Source organism: Carettochelys insculpta, chromosome 1 (genome assembly GCF_033958435.1).
Source record: "Carettochelys insculpta isolate YL-2023 chromosome 1, ASM3395843v1, whole genome shotgun sequence".
In the NCBI taxonomy this organism is placed as follows: domain Eukaryota; kingdom Metazoa; phylum Chordata; order Testudines; family Carettochelyidae; genus Carettochelys; species Carettochelys insculpta.
Window position 1 is genome coordinate 40,146,409 of NC_134137.1, and position 21,446 is coordinate 40,167,854.

At 44.4% G+C, this 21,446-nt stretch overlaps 1 protein-coding gene across 3 annotated transcripts in view; it reads left to right on the forward strand.

The window, feature by feature from the left end:
- The first annotated feature begins 12,789 nt into the window (after positions 1-12,789).
- The window catches only part of GRIA4 (glutamate ionotropic receptor AMPA type subunit 4), a 316,531-nt gene continuing 307,874 nt past the window's right edge, over positions 12,790-21,446 (forward strand). For all 3 annotated transcript variants that reach the window (XM_074981809.1, XM_074981795.1, XM_074981800.1), the window contains exons 1-2: positions 12,790-12,893; positions 13,973-14,131. In XM_074981809.1, the coding sequence (XP_074837910.1) occupies positions 12,803-12,893; positions 13,973-14,131 (250 nt within the window). In that variant the 5' untranslated portion in view covers positions 12,790-12,802. The remainder of the gene's footprint in view (positions 12,894-13,972; positions 14,132-21,446) is intronic.

Consider the following 21,446-nt stretch of genomic DNA (forward strand, 5'->3'; position numbering starts at 1 on the left):
GCTGAAAAGTCCCAGCCTTTCGAATCTTTCTTCATATGGCACCCATTCCAAACCCCGAATCATTTTGGTTGCCCTTTTCTGAACCTTTTCAAATGCCAATATATCTTTTTTTGAGATGAGGTGAGTACATCTGTACACAGTATTCAAGCTGTGGGTGTACCATGGATTTAAGTAGAGGCAATAAGATATTCTCTGTCTTATTCTCTATCACTTTTTAAATGATTCCTAACACTCTGTTTGCTCTTTGACTGCTGCAACACATTGAGTAGATGTTTTTAGAGAACTATCCACAATGACTCCAAGATCTCCCTCCTGAGTGGTTATAGCTAAATTATTCCCCATCATTTTGCATGTGCGGCTGATATTATTTTTCCAATATGCATTACCTTACATTTATCAGCATTAAATTTCATTTGACATTTCATAGCCCATTCACTTAGTTTTGTGAGATCTCTGTTCTTAATTATCTTGATCAGTTTCATATCATCTGCAATTTTGCCACCTCACTGTTTACCCCCTTCTCCAGATCATTTACAAATAGGTTGGATAGGATTGGTCCCAGTACAAACCCTTGTGGAACACCACTAGTTATCAGTCTCCATTCTGAAAACTTACCATTTATTCCTACTCTTTGTTTCCTCTTGTTTAACCAGTTATCAGTCCACGACAGGAGCTTTCCTCTTATCCCATGACAGCTCACTTTATTTAAGAGCCTTTGGTGAGGGACTTTGTCAAAGACTTTCTGGAAATCTGAATACACTATATCCATTGAATACCCCTTGTCCATATGCTTATAGATCCCCTCAAAGAACTTTAGTAGATTAGTAAATCATGATTTCTCTTTACTGCAACTATGTTGATTTTTGCCCAACAGATTCTGTTCATCTATGGGTGTGACAATTTTATTCTTTACTATACTTTCAACTAATTTGCTCACTAAAGACGTTAGACTTACTGGTCTGTATTTGTCAGGATGACCTCTAGAGCCCTTTTTAAATATTTGCATCATATTAGCTATCTTCCAGGCATTAGGTACAGAAGCTGATTTAAAGGATAAGTTACAAACCACAGTTAACAGTTCTGCAATTTTACATTTGAGTTCTTTCAGAACTCTTGGTGAATGCCATCTGGTCCTGGTGACTTGTTAACTACTGTTAACTATTAAGTTTATCAATTTGTTCCAAAACTAACTCTAATGACACCTCAATCAGGAACAATTCCCTAAATTCGTCATCTAAAAGAATGGCTCAGGTTTGAGAATCTTCCTACCATCCTTAGCTATGAAGACTGGAGCAAAAAAAAAAAATTAATTTCCCCGCAATGGCCTTATCATCTATGAGTGCATCCTTAGCATCTTGATCATTCAGTGGCCCCACTGGTTGTTTAGCAGGCTTCCTGCTTCTGATGTGCTTTAAAAGATGTTGCTACTACTTTTTGAGTTTTTGGCTAGCTGTTCTTCATTGGCATACATGGGGAATGGGGGTTGTCAGTTAATCAAATGTGCCAGTTACTACGACTGTGTCTACACTTTGAGAGAAATTTGAGTTTAAGGCAGTTAGCTTGATATTACCACGTGACTGTCTTCACTTTAAATACCATTAGCTTGGTTTTGGGAGCACTAATATCGAGATTACAATATCACTGTTACCTGATGGATATAGCATCAAGCTTGAATTCAGAAGTTTGATTAAAGGCCAGTGTAGAAGAGCCACATCTTAAAATCAAATTTATTAGCCTCCAGGGGGGTCCCATATGTGACCCACAATGACCCCTCACTGCTCTGCTCTGACCACTGCTCTCCAGGTAATGTGAAAACCATGTGAATTTCAAAGTGGGAGCAGCAAGTCTGTGGCTGTGGGCTCAAGTTTGTATAAGAGCCTGAGAAATGTCTTTCTTTCTTTGCAATTAGTGCTGTGAGCGCATCTACCTATTACAAATATCCCCTGCAGGGAGTTTGTGGTTCTGTCTCTACACTTTCTTTTTTTTTTTTTTTTGCACTGCCTGGCACCAGCCGCTGCCCTGGCTCACCACTTGGCAACAAGGTTGTTGGGGGGGTCGTGCTCACATAACACAACAAGAAACTTCATCTCAGTGGTTTACCTTTGTGTGAGAATCCCCTTCCTCCCCCACAGGTGCCATGCAGTCGGGGTCTTTCCCCTGCTCAGCCACATCACGTGGGTAGCCCCCTATCCAATAAAAGGATGTGCCTGCTGTTCAGTGCTGACCATGCTGCCAGGCAGCACCATGTCCTAGCTTGCATGTGTTTAGGGCTCCAAGGGCAGGAAAGATATTTGGGGGCTTGCAGCCTCCAGGGGGAAGTCTCCACCAGTGGCTAAGATACTCAGGGGGAACCACTTCAGCTATCCCCTGACCCCACTGAACCTTCCCACACCCACAACATGGAAGCACTGAGGCTTGCTGCCACTAGGGAGAAGTCTCCCCCTCGTGACTGAGATAGTCAGGGGGACTACGTTAGCTACTTCAACATTCCAAGCAGCCTCAGACCACAGCACCTCCCAACAACCCACCAAAATCTTTTCAGGAGTTTGCTGTACATTGTGGACACCTGCTGGTTTGATATTACCATCACCCATGAGGGCAATTCTGTGCAGTGAAGGGGAAAGTCAAAAATCGTTTTTCCTTGACTTTTCTATCCTCTTTCTTTAAACTTTGAGAATACAGTCTGAGCCCCTGTACTATTTTCAGAGATTAGATGCAATGATGGGTGGGGAACACTCAGTGGACAGCAAGTTAAGAACACAGACATTGCACAGAAGCCTTATAGTGCACTAGGAAGCCAAAGACTCTCCCCTCAGCAACTCTCTTTTTTGAAAAACTCTCCTATCTTCGCTTTCTTCAAGTTTTTCAGGGATATGTCAATGCCACCACAATTGCTTTTCCTAGACTATTCTTCTAACTTGGAGAATACAGCCCTGTCCCCTGTATTATTTTCAGGGATCAGATGCAATCACAGGAGGGGGGACACTCAGTGGATTGCCAGTTGAGAATTCAGCTCCAGAAGAAAGACATTTCTGTAAACTTTTTTGCCATCTCTGTGGATGCTCTACTTTCCCTTCCTTCCAATGGGAAAAATGCACATTTGCTTACCACAAGAGGGGAATGAGGAAAATGCAATGTGGGAAGGCGATTTCAAAGACCAGCAAGCACACCCACAATGCTATGGGGATGAAAGAACTGTGGGATAGGTTCCCACAATGCACTACTTCTACAGTCAATGTTTGCCAATTGAATGTAGCAGCAAAAAGTCAACTTTGTGAGGAGCACATGGGGAGGTGAAGATGGTCAAATTCAAACTTATAAATTCCAGAATTACAAAATCAATATTAATAAATTTGAATTTATCTTGTAGTGTAGACACAGCCTCAAGCTTTTTCACCAAACTCAAAAATGTTTAAGAAATGAAATAACCTTATTTAACACTACAGCTTTTAACACTACTACTGTATGCAATACTGCAATTTACTGCTCCTCTACTGCCTCATCAAACAAATGCAACTTCCACAAACACTGGAAAATGATGCCAGATAGCTATCAGAGTCTTTTGGGTTAACTGAAGGGGGAATTGTATTGCCATCTATCACATACGCAGTTAACCAGATTTTCCAGATATTAAAAGTGCTGCATAACAAAGCTTTTACTGCTTTAGTAACTGCACTGCTGAAGATCAAATCAAATTTAACATCTTGGAGTCTGATTCTTCTCACACCTCAGTTTTATACCAGAATAAATTCCACTGACTTATGTCAGTGTAAATTAGAGGAGGATAGAGCCCTGATGTTTAGCTTCCTCAATTGGTAGGACCAAAGAGCCCTAATAAACGCATCTCCTCCCATGGTCAAGCACTTCCAAGTCAATGGAGCTCAATGGACAATTTGTGGCTAGGGAATGAGAGCCAAATATGATCATTAACTTTGACCACATGCTGGGTAAAATACATACCAGACATATTTGCCTCAGTGCTAACCCAATATTAATAAGAAGTACCCTAATAATAATTATCCATTCTGCCTGCTCTTGTGCATGTGTGAAAGAAAAAAAATAAGACCAGCAACAAAGCACAAATCAGCAAGTTCCTGAAAATCTGTCCAGCTGTTGGAAGAATGAAGAGAGTTATGGCAAGTGTATTGGCAATCAGTGTTCCCTGTAAGCTGTACTCATGGGTGGCTACTCAAGAAAGATTCCAACACTGCCCAGATGGTTGTCAGCATGTGTATTTGTTCATAGTGCACATCTGTACATGCTTCTGTGCACACAACGGCTATGTCTACACTAGGATGCTACATTGAAGTAGGCTATTTCAAAGTAATGACATTGAAAGAGGCTACTTCATCGCGTATCATCCACGCATCCTCTGGGGCTAGTACCGTCAATGTTCTAGTACCGAGCCATCGCCCGCCCTGCCCGCTCCTGCAGCCCCACCACCAGCTGCTCCGCCCGTCGCCGGCCCGTCCGCCGTCGCCCCACCACCCACCCGCGAGGGCCAGAGCGCCGAGGGACCCCTGGAGCCACCTGAGACTCGCCAGCCCCGATACCTTCCGGTCCAGCCCGCTCCCACCCAGCCGCGGACCAGACTGCAGGTGCGGCGGGGCTCCTGGCCAGGCACGCCCAGTGCCGGGCTATAGGGGCGAGGGGCCCGGGACGTGGCCCCCCCCCTTGTATAGTTGGACCCTGTTTTTTTGGTGCCCCCGTTTGCCCCGTCCCCCCCATGTAAATAGTTCTCCCCTTTCTCCTCCCTGGTTTTCTTTTTATTATGTATGCCACACAGTTGTTTCTTTGGATTGTTTTATTTTTGTACATATTGCTTTGGTTGAACATTTGTACTTAGTTTTCTGTTTGTGGTTGACATATTTATTTACACCCCAAAAAAAAGGTTCGGCCAGAAAAAAAAAATTACGTTCAGCCACAAGTTCGTGCTGTCATTTGTCCAGGACAAGTGGGAGGGGGGGGCGGTGGGGTGCTCCATGGTGTGGGCGTTGGGGCAGGAGTGTGGTGGAGGAAGGGGCGGGCAGTAGGGGTCCTGGGCAGAGTTCACCCCGCGGCCTGTTGGTCGAAGTGGGCCCGCAGGGCCTCCCGGACCCGGGTCCCCTCGGGGTCCACCTGCCGACTGGGGGCAGCAGGTGGCTGGACGTGTGCCCTGCGATGACACAGAAGGGCATGGTGGTGTCCCCCAGAGGGATCTCCCGCTGGGGGATGTAGGTCCCCGCCTCCAGCCGGCGGCACAGGCCCGAGTTCCGAAAAACCCGGGCGTCGTGGGTGCTGCCAGGCCAGCCCACGTAAATGTCCTGGAAACGTCCCCGGCTGTCCACCAAGGCCTGCAGGACGACAGAATGGTAGTCCTTCCGATTGAGGTATCGTCCTCCACTGTGATGCGGGGTGCGGATGGGGATGTGAGTCCCATCCAGAGCCCCGAAGCAGTTGGGGAAGCCCAGGGTGGCAAAGGCGGCGACGGTGGCATGTGGGTCCCCCAGCCTCACGAGCCTGTGCAGGAGCATGGCGTTGATGGCACACACGACCTGCAGAGAAAGCACATGGGACAGCCCCAATGAGGGGTGAGCAGGGTGTGCGTGGCCCTGCCCTGCCCTAGCCCCCCTGCCCTGCCCTGCCCTGCCCTGCCCTGCTCTGGCCCCCCTGCTCTGCCCTGGCCCCCCTGCCCTGCCCTGGCCCCCCTGCTCTGCCCTGGCCCCCATGCCCTGGCCTGCCCTGCCCTGGCCCCCCTGCCCTGCTCTGGCCCCCCTGCCCTGCCCTGGCCCCCCTGCTCTGCCCTGCCCTGCCCTGCCCTGGCCCCCCTGCCCTGGCCCCCCTGCCCTGCTCTGGCCCCCCTGTCCTGCCCTGGCCTCCCCCTGTGGGTTCTCTTACCTCCATGAAGACAGCCCCGACGGTGGCCTTTCCGACACCAAACTGCTGCCCCACGGATCGGTAGCTGTCCGGAGTGGCCAGCTTCCAGACAGCGATACCGACCCGTTTCTCCACAGGGAGGGCACGCCGCATGGCAGTGTCCCGGTGCCTGAGTGCGGGGGTGAGCCACTGGCACAGCTCCAGGAATGTCTGCCGGCTCATCCTGAAGTTCCTGAGCCAGTGGTCGTCGTCCCACTCCCCAAGCACCAGCTGCTCCCACCAGTCTGTGCTGGTGGGGTAGCTCCACAGCCGCCGGCGTGTGAGGCGGGGGGTGGAGCGGGGTGCTGCAGGGGTAGGGGTTGAGCCCTGCTGCCCTGGGGGCATCTCCTCCCCTGGGGCAAGGAGGTACTCAGCTGCCTCCCACATGGCATGGGCCAGGGCAAGCCCTGCTCCTGCCGGGAGGGCTGGGTGGACCTCTAGCTGCTGCTGCTGCTGCTGCTGCTGCTGCTGCTGCTGCTGCTGCTGGGGGTCCATGACTGCGGCTTCCGGGGTCTGTGTGCCTATGGCTCCTCAGACCGCGTGCTGTGCAGGCTGAGTGTATGTGGGAGGGGCCCTTTAAGGGAGCGGCTAGCTGTTGCCCTGGAAGCACTAGTCCGCCCGTTGACCCTGTCTGCAGCTGTGCCTGGCATCCCTATTTCGATGTGTGCTACTTTGACGTGTAGACATTCCCTCGCTGCGCCTATTTCGATGTTGGGCTGAGCAACGTCGAAGTTGAACATCGACGTTGCCGGCCCTGGAGGACGTGTAGATGCTATTCATCGAAATAGGCTATTTCGATGTCGCAACATCGAAATAAGCTACTTCGATGTAGGCTTCACGTGTAGACGTAGCCAGACTGTGTTAGAGGTTCCTAGTGATGCTGCTAAATGGGCTGCCTCAGGCTGCTTAGACAGTCCAGATCTTATCTTGTCCCAACAGCAACAACTTTCTTTGTCCTTCTTCCTTCCCCCACTCCTTTCTTTCCTACTCGTCTACCCTCATCTTCCTGGTTGGTGCCCTGTGAGCACCATATACCTGTATGTGTTTGGAGGTGGGAAGGCAGCCATCCATGGTAAATGGAACACCCTTAAATTAAAACCAGAAATATAATGCCACTGCACACACACAGAGAATTTCAATTCTGTGATTTCAGAATCCAATCAGTATCAAATTAGGAATTGCTAACAGAACAGTTGACCCATTTCCACTCATAGAGAAAAAAATTGCAGCCCCCCTCTAGCACCAAACCACACCCTTACATCTCAACTCAACACCATGTACAGGGTAACTGGTGACAACTAGATTAGCCCTGTATCAACCTACAGAACACATGAACATAGAACCAACAAGCTAACTGGTTGTTCAGGCTGGTTGGCCAGCTAGAGGATGAAGACATTGGGGCTGTGGCTGGCAAAAGGAGCAGCAGAGGAGATTGAAGGGGGATTCTGATGGATTGGAGTGTGGATGGGGATCTAAAATGACATAAATTGCTTATTTCTTTGTGTTTTAGAGTGTGTGTTGTTGGGCTGTGCAGTCTAGCAACTCTAATTCAAAGTTAATCCTTTAGATGTAGGAATATATGTGCAAGTATCAATACTACTAGTTAATCACGTAGATGACTGTCAGCATTGATATGTTATAACCCATAACCTACTGTGGAACCCCAACGGCCCCGCCATACTGGTATCCCATAAATCATCATGCCTCACACTTATGTCATGGTAGGAGTCTACTATGCACCACCACATTAGGAAGAGGAGGTGAATGAGGCATTTCTTGAATAAATGAAAGAAATATTCCAAAACTCAAGACTTGATAGCAAGGGAGGACTGTAACTAGCTAGATATGTGTTGGAAAAATTATATGGCAACACACAAAATTTCAGGCACAGTCTTGGAACGTACTGGGAACAACTTTGTGTTTCAGAAAGTGGAGTAAATAAGCAGGGAGACAGCCATTTTAGATTTCACTCTGACCAACAGGAAGGAAAAACTAGTGCATCTGAAGATGGAAGGCAGTTTGGGTGAAAGGGATGGTGCAATGATAGCTGTCACGCCGCTAAGAAAAGGAAGGAATGAGAGTAACATGCCCAGAAGAAGTTTTGTTAATCTAGTAACATGACAAAACCACTGCCCACAGCTGGATACCCACTGTCATACTTACTGCTGAAAGCAACTGTGAGATCTTTGTAGCAGCACAATTTACAGACCATGAAGGGAGGGGAAAGTGAGTGACCATAAGGAATAACCTCCTGTACCCTCTTGACTTTTTTTTCCAAAGTGTGCAGTTATGCAAGATGGAAAGTATGGCTATAATTAACTATTGCTATGCAAAATACCGCTGGTTAACTGATGAAAAACTCCACACCATTGCCTAGAAAACTGGAAACACCACTTAGCTTCTGTTGCACAAGGTGTGTGTGTGTGTTTGCATGTGTGTCTGGAATGAACAAGCTATGTAATACTAAAGAGCTAGGTATATCTATCTGTCAGTCAAATAGCAGTGTTCCCAATGATTTTTTTTCCTGACACCATCCCACAAAGAATTAAGTTACCAAGAGCTTGGGGTTCAGCAAAATCCTGAGTAACAAGAATAATAAGGACAGTGGACTTCTAAAAAGCTAAATTTAACAAAACTCAGAAAACTGGCAGGTAAAGTCCCATGGGAGGAAAATCTAAGAGCAAAAGGAGTTCAGGAGAGCTGGCAGTTTCTTAATGAGACATTGTAAAAGACTCAACTGCAAAGGATCCCAATGCAAAGGAAAGACAGGAAGAATAGTAAGAGGCCAATATGACTCCATCAGGAACTCTGTATAGAGCTGAAAATAAAAAAGGAGTCCTAGAAAAAATGGAAACATGGACAAATTGCTAAGGATGGGTACAAAAGAGTAGTACAAGCACGTAGAAGAAAATCAAAAAGACTAAGGCACCAAGTAAGTTTCACCTACCAAGGGACAAGAAATAACAATAAAAAGTTATTTAAACACATTATTAGCAAGAGAAATATGAAGGAAAGTGTACCTCATCTACATAGCAGGAAAGGATTACATCAAGAAGGCTCAGGTATTAAATACCTCTTTTGCTTCAGTCATCACTAAAAACATTAATGGTGCCCAGTTACTCAAAACAGTATATCCAATTCTCCAGGGGATGTTGATATTCTATTTAAGGAATTAGTTACAGAATTCTTGGACCCACTCCTGGAAGATGGATGAGGTTTCAGAAGACTGGAGACAGGTAAATACAGTACTTATCTTTAAGAAGAGGAACAAGTGGACTCAGCCTGACTTTGATACCTAGAACTACTAACAATAAATGTGTAAGCATGTGGGGAATAATAGGGCTATAAGAAATAGCCACAACAAATCCAAGCTAATCTGATTTCCTTCTTTGAAGGAAAAGACTATGTACCTGGTGGATTTGGAGAAACAGTAGATGCGAACATAGTAAGGCTTTCAATGCAGTCCCACATGTCATTTTCATAAATAAAGTGGGGAAATGAGGTCTATAAAGTGGTTGCACAATTGGATGAAAGGCCATATTCAAAGAGTAGTACCTATGGTTTGCTGGCAAACTGGGAAGGTGTATCTAGCAGGGTCTTACAGGGGTCAGTTCTGGGGCAGGTAATATTCAGTCTTTTAAAAATTACTTGGATAATGGAGTGGAGATTAGAAAATTTATATCAGTAAAATTTGCAAATGACACCAAGCTGTGAGGAGTTGCAAGCACTTTTGAGGACAGATTAGAATTCAAAACGGCTTTGACAAACTGGAGAGTTGATCTGAATTCAGCAAAAGGAAATTAAATAAAGACAGGTGCAAGGTACTCCCTCTGTGAAGGAAAAATAAAATGCAAAATTATAGACTGGGGTATAACTAGCTAAGGACTAAAAAGCTGTGTCTACGGCTGCGTCTACACGTGCACGCTACTTCGAAGTAGCGGCACCAACTTCGAAATAGCGCCCGTCACGTCTACACGCGTCGGGCACTATTTCGAAGTTAACTTCGACGTTAGGCGGCGAGACGTCGAAGTCACTAACCTCATGAGGAGATAGGAATAGCGCCCTCCTTCGACGTTCAACGTCGAAGTAGGGACAGTGTAGACGATCCGCGTCCCGCAATGTCGAAATTGCTGGGTCCTCCATGGAGGCCATCAGCTGGGGGGTTGAGAGATGCTCTCTCTCCAGCCCCTGCGGGGCTCTATGGTCACCGTGGGCAGCAGCCCTTAGCCCAGGGCTTCTGGCTGCTTCTGCGGCAGCTGGGGATCCATGCTGCAGGCACAGGGTCTGCAACCAGTTGTCAGCTCTGTGTATCTTGTGTTGTTTAGTGCAACTGTGTCTGGGAGGGGCCCTTTAAGGGAGCGGCTTGCTGTTGAGTCCACCCTGTGACCCTGTCTGCAGCTGTGCCTGGCACCCTTATTTCGATGTGTGCTACTTTGGCGTGTAGACGTACCCTCGCAGCACCTATTTCGATGTGGTGCCGCGCAACGTCGAAGTTGAACATCGACGTTGCCAGCCTTGGAGGACGTGTAGACGTTATTCATCGAAATAAGCTATTTCGATGTTGGCTTCACGTGTAGACGTAGCCCACATGTGCACGCTACTTCGAAGTAGCAGCACTAACTTCGAAATAGCGCCCGTCGTGGCTACACGTGTCGGGCGCTATTTTGAAGTTAACTTCGACGTTAGGCGGCGAGACTTCGAAGTCGCTAACCTCATGAGGGGATCGGAATAGCGCCCTACTTCGACGTTCAACGTCGAAGTAGGGACCGTGTAGACGATCCGCGTCCCGCAACGTCGAAATTGCCGGGTCCTCCATGGCGGCCATCAGCTGGGGGGTTGAGAGATGCTCTCTCTCCAGCCCCTGCGGGGCTCTATGGTCACCGTGGGCAGCAGCCCTTAGCCCAGGGCTTCTGGCTGCTGCTGCGGCAGCTGGGGATCCATGCTGCAGGCACAGGGTCTGCAACCAGTTGTCGGCTCTGTGGATCTTGTGTTGTTTAGTGCAACTGTGTCTGGGAGGGGCCCTTTAAGGGAGTGGCTTGCTGTTGAGTCCGCCCTGTGACCCTGTGTGCAGCTGTGCCTGGCACCCTTATTTCGATGTGTGCTACTTTGGCGTGTAGACGTACCCTCGCAGTGCCTATTTTGATGTGGTGCCGCGCAACGTCGAAGTTGAACATCGACGTTGCCAGCCCTGGAGGACGTGTAGACGTTATTCATCGAAATAGCCTATTTCGATGTTGGCTTCACGTGTAGACGTAGCCCTAGTGTTGAAAAGGAACCTGGGGTTTCTAGTGGATCACAAGAGGACTATGAATCAATCATTTGATACAGGTGATTAAGATTATTAGTTGCTGTTGCATTAACACAGTTATCAAATGTAAGACACTGGTAATAATTGTCCCACTTTATTGGCCACTGGTGAGGCCACAAGTAGAGTATTGTGTCCAGTTCAGGGTGACACACTTTAGGACAAATGTAAACATATAGCAAAGAATCCAAAGGAAAGCAACAAAAACCATTAAAGGCTTAGAAAACCTGATCTCTGAAGAAAGGTTAAAAGGAAAAAAAACTGGTCGTGTTTAATCTGAAGAAGAAATGTTTGAGGGGCAATCTGATAACTGTCTTCGAATGTCTTCGAATATGTTAAAAGATGGTATAAAAGGTTGTGATCAATCATTCCTCTGTCCACTGAAGACAGGATTGGGAAGTAATAGGTTTATTTTGCAGCAAGGGAGATTTAGGTTAGATATTAGATAAACCATTGTAAGTATAAGGGCAATTAGGGTCAGGAACTGGCTTCCAGGCGAGGTGGGGAAATCCCCATCATGAGAGGTTTTTAAGAACAGGTTGGACAAACCCCTCAGGGATGACAGAGGTTAACTTGCTCCTGCCAGAACACAGGAGGATGGTCCAGATGACCTCCTAAGGTCTCTTCCCTACATTTCTATGACCTTGCCTTCATTATTAGAGATCCCCTGTTATTAATGAAATCAGCCTCTTGCTGCTTCCCTCCCCCTCCTCCTCAGGGTGAGTTGCTGATTCTGTCCCCGAGGCTCTCTGTAACCCACGGGCTGCAAGTGCAGGAACGGGCTCCTGACGGCAATGAAGCAGCAGTGACCTTGCTTTCCCTCAGACCTCTCTGCCTCTCATCCCCCCCTCCTCCCACCCCCCTCCAGTTACTTCCCTCTCCAGCAGCATCTGCTCAGCGGGTTTTTTTTCCCCGTTTGCTGCAGTAGCTAAAGTCCCACGTTTGCTGCCGGGGCTGCGCCTGAGCGCAGGAGTTGCATCTTTCCTCCGGGGGACAAACTTCCTCGCTGCTGCCTTGGCCGGCTGTGTGTCGGCTGGTGGGAGGCGAGGAGGGCGCATCCCCCACGCTGTCCTCCAGAGCCCGCGCTCCTGGGGTTTGCTGTATTCAGCTGTGGCTCCGAAGGTGGGGCGCGCTGGAGAGAGACGGCGGGAGCCTGTGTTTGTGCGCGCACCTCCCTCCCTCCCGCCCTGGCTGCTTGTGTTTATGGGAGGGGGGAGAAGGGAGGGAGGGGGGATAGCGCATGTCTCATCTCTCAGTGCAGCCACTAGTCGCTCCCACCACCACCAAACTCTCCACCATCTTTTGCATGTGCAACATTTGCAGCCGGACAGCAGCCTCTGCCAGGGCTATGGAGACTGCGGGAAAAATCCGGCGCGGCAGGATGGATTGCTGAACCCCCCAGCCCGCTACACTAGCCGCTCAACAGGGAAGGAGGAGGGGGGGCGCCCTCTTCTCTCATCTCGCCCTCCCCGCGGACTTCATTTTGATTCTGAATTTTGTTTGTAGCCGCCTCGCCCTCGATGCCTCTCTGAGCAGCACCCAGCGAGGGAGCGCGAGACGGAGAGAGCGAGCGAGAGAGCGAGCGAGAGGCAGCAAGGGAAGATGAGGATTATTGGCAGACAGCTGGTTGTCTTGTTGTTTTCGGGCTTTTGGGGACTAGCAATGGGAGCTTTTCCAAGCAGCGTGCAAATAGGTAAGCGCCGGATGGGGCCGGGGGCAGGGGAAGGGCGACAGTCCTGGCCAAAGTGAGTTGGGCGCTAGGGGCTGCAGGAAGCTGCGAGATTTCTCCCTCTGGGTTCCCCCTCCCCGGGACTCTGTGTGTGTGTGTGTGTGTGTGTGTGTGTACATGGGGTGAAGGGTTACGAAGAGGGGGTGCTTTTTCTTTGGGAACATTCATGCAAAAACTTGTGCTCTTGGAGTGGGGCGGGGGTTGTGCAGCACTAGAATAAGTTGGGAAGGTGTCTCCTGCTCTTTGATTGTCTCCCCCCTCCCACTTCTTCTGCCTTCTGGAGGGGTGGTCAGTGGTTTGAAAGCCGCCTTCTCATGCACTGGCCGGTGCAGCAGCTTATTTGCTGTAGGGAGCAACGGAGGGGGGAGATACTGCTGGCTCTTCTTTCCCATAGTTTGAAAGTTTCAGATGTTGTGTCCCCCACCCCACTCCAGCTCCTGTGTCTGCCTCCCCACCCGCCCATTCCCCTACCCCTCTTTTCGGACCGGCGCAGTTACTTGACTTCCTTCCAGCTCAGCTCCATCACTGCATCATTTCTGGTGCCCTCCGAAAGATGCTGCTAATAAGCCGGAGCTGCTCTCTGCCCGCACATGGGCTGCAGAGGAGCAAAGTTCATTACCTGCCTGTTCAGTCTAGAGCCTTCTGGTTTCTGATGGAAGATGCTTCCCTTTCCTTAATCTGCCAGCCACTTAAGGCAAAGGAAGAGGCTGTGTAGCTGATGTAGCAATCAATGTCTGTAGGACCCCAGAGATGGAGGCTACAGAGTTCCAAAGGTCACTGCCATCATGACACATCTGAGTATTCACCTATGAAAATGTGGGAACCCAGAAATCAGGAATAGAGCCTGACTGCAGCTGAGAGGTTCCCATCCCTTTGGGAAAGTGATTTAAGGTACTGGTTGTGATAATGAACATGATTAGAGTACCCCTAAACATGCCAGAACCAGTATTACTGAGTAGCTTTAGGAGAGGTACCTGGCTGATTCCGTAGGGTAATGATTGGCTGTAAATAATTGACGCTTACATCCTCTGCTGTTTTTGTAGGTGGTCTCTTCATCAGAAATACGGATCAGGAATATACGGCTTTTCGATTAGCAATTTTTCTTCATAACACCAGCCCCAACGCCTCTGAAGCACCTTTTAATTTGGTTCCTCACGTAGACAACATTGAAACAGCTAACAGCTTTGCTGTAACAAATGCCTGTAAGTAAATGTGCCATTGATCTGGCCCAGTTATGAGTAAATTACAGTGAAATTAAGACGAGACTACATAATTACCTTGTATCACACAAGCTATTGCAAGTCAGATGCTCTTGTTGGAAAAAGCCAGGGGAGCAGAATCCTGGTTAGGTTTCAAGCTTAACAACATCCCCTCTCCTGCTTTGTGCTGACTAACTGAATGTGACATTTACTTTAGTGTTATTACTGTGGGTTTTTTGCTTTCTGGTTTCTATGGAGATGGATTTTGCAGTTGTAAAGAAAAATCGTGAATTATGAACATCTGGATGCTGTGGGGCATGGCATGTCTTGCCTGCTTTTGAAAAGACACCACAATATTTGTGATCACAAGTGCTCGTCTCAGGGCTAAAAGGGAACAGAGAAGCAATGGTGTGCAAGATAATATATTTGAGGAGGTTGACGTGGCAGTTCCTCTAGTGATGTCACTCAAGCCTGCCCTGCTCCTATATTCGGGGTTGTAAATGTCTCTTATCATCTCCTAATGCATACATCCTGTGGGTATGTCTCCATGCAGCCACACATTGGTGCCAGATCAATTTAGCATCCGATCTACTTGATTTCACAAACCACCCCGACTGGAACTATTACTCCCCTCCCCCCGGGCTATGCACACTTTCTCCTTTAAAAGGGGTTCCTTGGCAAAATGGGATATTTAAAAAAAATAGAATATAACTGAACTTGCGCATTTACATCACCCTTGGTTCCTTCAACCCTAGATAGAATGGCTGTTTAATGTTGATTAAAGTCTCTGAGAGTGGGGAAGTATTTGTATTTCTGTTCATCTGAATCAGCCTTCATAAGAGTTATTCATTTTTAGCGCTGAATGAAATGATTAAGTGGCACACAGCTAACTACCACTAAAATCACCACTCATTCTGTATGTATATTTCAGGATTCAAATTCCTCTTTTTCGCTCAGTGGTTTCCCAAGAATGAATCGTCCCAGAAATTAAAAGCACTGAGCAACATTAATTTACAGATAAGTTAAACTAGAAACAGATTGGAGAAGCTTTTCCTGTTCAGTGTGCCTTTAAAATACAGGCAATATTTCTTTAGTTGCATGGGTTTTCAGATCCATCTCTTTCATACTTTTAATATATATGTAGTGAGCTTCAGCACATTTCACATTTGATAACCTGTGGGATACCTATTTAATGTATTTCTACAGTTCTTTGCTTTTCCAAGTTTCACATGACTGTGTCACATCATTTAACAGGAAAAGCTTCTATGTCGCCAAAATGGCACCAGTACATATACCCAGAAAAGATTTATTCCTTCTAAGTGTCAATTCTGTATTAAGCAAGGTATTAGTTGTTGTGTTGAATGGTAAAATCAATTCCAAATTAAGTAAAGGAGGGAGGAGTTTTAAAAAGTGCTATTAAAAGTACATCAGAATGATATTAGAGACACACAGGTGTATTTTTCTGCAAAGTATTGTGTTGCATATGAGGTTTTGCAGGTGCGCTCAGTATTTCATGATTTAGAATTGACACAGTGGATTTTTAAATATTTTGTTTGTTTTAGCTTTTGGTTTTGGTTTAATTTTTCTTAGCATTTGTTCCTTAAATTTAATAATTATAACTAAAGCCGGTTGTCTTGGATCAGCCTTCATTTCAGTCCTTCCAAATGATTTTAATGGCTGTTACAAAACTCAGCCCAAAATTATTGCACACAGTATTAATTAGACCAAGACAGGTTCTATAACAACTCTGATTTGCATGCATGTGAAGCCATTATCTGTAACAAAACTAATTCTGCACCTACAAGAACAACATTTTAGGTAAAAAACAGCACACTCTATAACTTTCTCTCATTTAAACTGTTCACAGTTGCTTCTTTAGCACTCTTTCCACCACCTTCACCTTGTGTTATGTTTAGCTTGCATTATTTTAAATGATGAGAAAACTGTTCCTTTATATTTGCCAAATTGGCATGACTCATACCCTGATCAAAATTACAAGAAAATATATTGCGAAGCCAGTCTCGCAGCGCTAAGCAATTTAGTGATTCATAAAAAAAAAAAATTGGACAGTACACAGAAATGAAGAAACAAACCTGTGTATGTATCTATAATTATACATATGTTTGCATGTGTTTGGTATCCCCAGCTATGCAAGCTTTATTCAGACCAATCTCCCACTCAAATCTATATGCATTTTTATCCAACCATTACTCATTGTATTTTCATGGCATGTTTTACAGTTTTCTATGCTGACAGGTCTAATTGTGTTTCTTATGCTTACTTTGGTCTAAAATATTTGAATTCTGGGAAGCAGGTATTTTAAAGTGCCCCTTCCAATGAAGTACAGGCAAACTGATTGACAAATGAATGAACATATCACATATGTCCTTTAAGCTAAATATGAGCTGAATCCTGCAAAAATCAATTGTCATATAGCTGCAGGACATAGGCATCCATGTGATTGCATTTGTTGGATTGACAGAGGCTTCCAAACCACAAATATGTGAGATTTTCTAACCTAATTAAAGATAAAAAGTCTGAATTAAGTGTATATGTATATTTACACACACGTCTGAAATAAAAGCATGTGGAAATACTGCTTTGGCTCTTATCGTCATATGGAATTAAATGAGAACATACATGCCTCAAAGTGATTCAGTACAATAGCCTTAAAGCTATTGGACTGAAATGAATATTCATATGAGGTCAAGCGTAAAGATCTGAGATGTGACCAGTTAGCTTTATTTCCATTTGTATTTCACTGTAGAGGTTACTGGTAAAACTGCAGTGTTTGGCCCATTCTGTGCCTTAAGGATGATAAAATGGACAGCTAAAAGGTTTTTATAGTTTATATGTGAATTGAATCATGGCAAATCATATGAATATTTTTTTGTCTTTCGAAAAGACTAAACAGTACAGTTGCTGCTTCTTACGTTACTGTGATGTTCATGCAGGAATACTTTTGAAACTGAAATCTTTCTCTGGGTTCAGTATTATATACATTGTAGTTGTATTTATTTGGATTTTAACCATAGCACAGTTTTCTTATAAATCATGCATTATTGAAAAACAGAGGTCATTTTAATAGATTGTATTGCAGTTCAAATAAAACTGACCTGGTTTGCACCAGTTTGGGTCTATGCCCCACCCACCACACACACACACACTCTCTCTCTCTCTCTCTCTCTCTGGTGTCTTACTTAAATTCTATTAATTTCTTTTTTATTACATGCATTATTCAATCTCTTTTACGGGTAGAGGGAACTGAAATTATTGCAAAACATGGATCTTACAAGATTTTGACTCATCCGGACATAAGAAACTAATACTGTAACATTTGATTAGTATCATGCATTCATTTTCCCATTATATGCAGGAATTATTCTTGTGATTTGAGGTCCAACTTCAATTATGTTTCACATAGAAGAGCTATGCATTTATTTTTTGGAGAAGACTGTGCATATTTATTCCTTAGTTAGATGCAAAAGGACCGCTTTCATCACATGCTATTCTCGATATTTCAGTAATACATTTCAACAATGCTGTCAACATAAGATGACCATATTTTAAAGCCATATGAATACTTTAGAGAAAGAGTTGAAGTTGCATAATTGCTACAAAGAACAATTTTCACACCAGAAGTAACCATGTTTTCCGCTGTGGACATGCGTATTCTTCAGCTGCAAAGCGAAAACCCTTTATTGAATAGCCAGTCCTGCAATGTTTTTGGAATGTTTGCTGGATCAGAAAAAAAGTAATATTGAAAAAGTGTGATCAACTTTTTTTCAAAACTTAAGTCTTTCTGAGGGCTTCAGTTTTCCTTCACCTTAACCAGATTAACGCATTAGTGTTAAGTATCATATGTGGCAAGTTTTACCACTCTCCCCCTACCAGACTCCACATTATTCTGCTGTGAACCCTGACTTTAATCTCAGACCGATAGTATCCAACAAAGGATATAATTGTAGGTTTATTAAGTATCACCTGGCAAGGAAAACAAAACAAAACAAAACAAAACAGGAGCTTATTTTCTAAAAGAATATTCCTTAGGTTGGACTAATTTTTCTCTTTCTCCAAGAGTTTTAATTTTTGCTAGTTCTTGTTTTAGAATGTAGTGCTCCTGACTGATGCAGACTTGGTGCACCTGAAAGCAGGGAGGATCTGATCCTCTCACTGAAATGAACAGACATTTACCACTGATTTCAGAGTGCAAGATCGGACCCCATCCAGAACAAACAGGCAGAGTGCACGCTCCCCTGCGCAAACTGCTCTACCAATGTGCGTTGCCCTGACCTCAGAGCAGTTTGAGGCTGGGACAGCGAAGTGGTATCTGTGCCCTTTCTGCTAATGCTTCCAAAAGGATTACCCGCTAGATTCAACAGTAATGACGGTTTCAAATTGTGGATATCTGTCAGTTTGACTTATTTTACATAAGCCACCAAAAAGCCCTTAGGTACTATCTGCTTTAATATGCCACACTGCCTAGCAATGGGATTTTCATTACATTTGCTTATTAATTGAGTTTAAACAATTACACCTCAGTTCAGCACTAGGAGTGTAACCATCATTTAATAATCAACTTTGTTTAAAAACATAAAGTGGTGTTCTTTAATTAGGGATTAAAGCTGCATGGGACTGACTGCAAATTACTTATTTTGTCCTCAAGAGCATAGTACAATATTCCCACTGGCTGAGATCAGCGGCATACTGAAAATTAGTACAGTACAGTACAAACTTGAATTGCAGGGGGAAATATTGTGTCAGATGGACACAATAGTAAGACTAGAAGACTATCTGGATTTCTTGTTGTTAAAATCCTGTTTCATAAGGACTAGATTGATTATAAAATCTGATTTCAAAATTTTTTTTTAGTAAATGAACTTTAATGCAAGTTAGACTCTTGCTCATTAAACTGATCTCTCACATTATTTCTTTTTCATTTTCTGGTGGATTCAAGAATATGTGCATATGTAACTGCTATTGACTTTAAGAGGAGTTATGAACACACATGAGGAGAACAAATTTCTCATCCAAAAAATGTCTAAGATTAAACATTTGTTTGGAAGCTTTCTGTGAAACAGTTCTGCAGCAGACAACAAATGCACCTTCAGTCATTTCATTTTTAAAATAAGGAATTTGTTTTCAAGGGTACTGTCAGGAAAATAAATGTTCTGGCCTTCACTAAAATGTAGTCAAATTTCCGCAGTGAGAATTCAAAAAAGGAACTCTCTGCTGGCATGAAATAAGGCATTCATCATAGCGTTCTTCATCTTATTGGATTGACTGTAAGTATAACCTCAGGAGCATTGTTATAGGATACAAAAATCATTTAATCTTCCTTTTTGAAGATTAGTAGGAAGGAATCAGTTTCTCTGTTTCTTCTGCAGATGTCAGTGCAATGGAACCCCTCTTGCTCACAAAGAAGCTGTTTAACAAGTAAATTAAACAGATTCACTCCAGCAATTTCAGGGCACATCTGCACTATAGGGCTACAGCCATGCAGTTAAGTTATTTCGTGATAACAGCTGTTATTTTTAAATACCTTTGCTGTCGCCTACCCTATGCATATGCTATTTCAAAATAAGTTTGAGATAGTGGGTGTGTTATTTCAAAACTGATAAACCTCATAGCAGGAGGAGTAGCGTCTATTTTGACATAACTGTAACTATAATTAGTTATTTTGAAACAGGCACTATTTCAAAGTGAGTGCTACGTGTGCAGACTATGTATTTCAAAATAGGTGAGTGCTATTTCGAAATACATTTTTGTGTGTAGCAGCCCTAGTACAAAATAGCTACTCTGGAGAAGTTTATTTCAAAATAGGTCTGCTGTCTAGATGTAGCCTCTGTGCTACAGCGTCCTACATCTACAGAAGGGATTTAGCTATAGTTGTAGGTAAATCCACATCCCCAAACAGCTAGGTTGACCGAATAACTCTTTCATTGATTTAACTTCATCTGTACCTGGCATAAAGTTGTCTTAACTGTGGTGTCCAGGTATGTTCATTTTTCATGCCTCTGAGTGATGTAGTTATGTTAATCTAAATTTTAGGTGTAGACAAGCCAGAGGAGCTTGTGAACTTCTGTTTTTGGCTTTGATTGTTGGCATTTGTCCTGAAAGGGGGAGGCAGTCTGCTTCCATTTCTCAAAAGTTTTTTGAGTCATTTTAGAGTGTATTGTGCCACTGCCAATTGGAAGTCAGAGTTTACTTGTACTTCATAATATGAAGGCCTCAAACTATGCACTGAGAGTAAGCTTTTAACTGCAGCATTTTTAGTGAATTGCTGCATCACCTTTCTAGTCATTGGAAAGCTTTGTAACTAGACTTGCACCAATGGAGCAGAGCGGGGTGTAGCAGGTTTGCAATATACTCTAATAGTTCTTTACTCTCTTCTTTTAGCAAGAACAGCACCATATACATTCACCTGTCATATGTATTATGTAAAAAGGCTGGACCAAGTATGTCTCTCAGTTGTGTCTTGATCCCACTTGATGTTAATGGGAGTTTTAAAATTGGTTTCACATGAGAGCATATCAGGCCTTTACACTGAAGTCACAGAGATTGTACCAGTGTAACTAAGAAGCAAATTTGAGCTGTGCTGTATATTTCCAGTCTTGAGTGTGTTGTTGGGTTGGGGGCTATCATTTTGGACTAGTGCTTCACAATCTCATGCTCTCTGTTAGCATGTGTAGTAAGTTATGCTACTTACGTAGACAAAACTTTACATGAGGTATCTGTATTAATGTGTGAAGATAAAGGAATATATTCTTATTTCATTTTCTGTCAGTGTAAGTCAAGGGTAACTCTGTTGAACTCAATGGAATTTGTCTTGATATATGTCAATATGACCGAGACCAGTATCTGGTCCCAAAAGTGCAATGTTTGGTTAATTTCCGGTGGCTTTTTAAATCAGAAATTCCACAAGCCATATCTCTCTTTGCCAAAATTGTGCATGTCTTTATGTAGTCTTACATTTTAAAATCATCCCAATTTTAAATTCTAATGGCCTTTAAAATGGATAATTATTGGTATGATGAATAAACAAGTATTTTATGGTCTGGATTCTATAAAATGTTGAGTGCCAATAGCTTCCATTGTTAGCCACCCTTATTAAGATGCTAGATTTCAAAGGGAGCATATTTTCTGTTTAGTCATCTAAATGGAGATCACATTTCCCAAAGCGCTCAGTACTCAGCAGCTCTTAAGGTGCATCAACACTCCAGACTTTTCTCGACAAAACTGGGGTTTTCTCAACAAAACTCGTGGAATGTCTACACTTACATGTGCTCTGTTGAGAAACTGTCGACAGAACACAGCA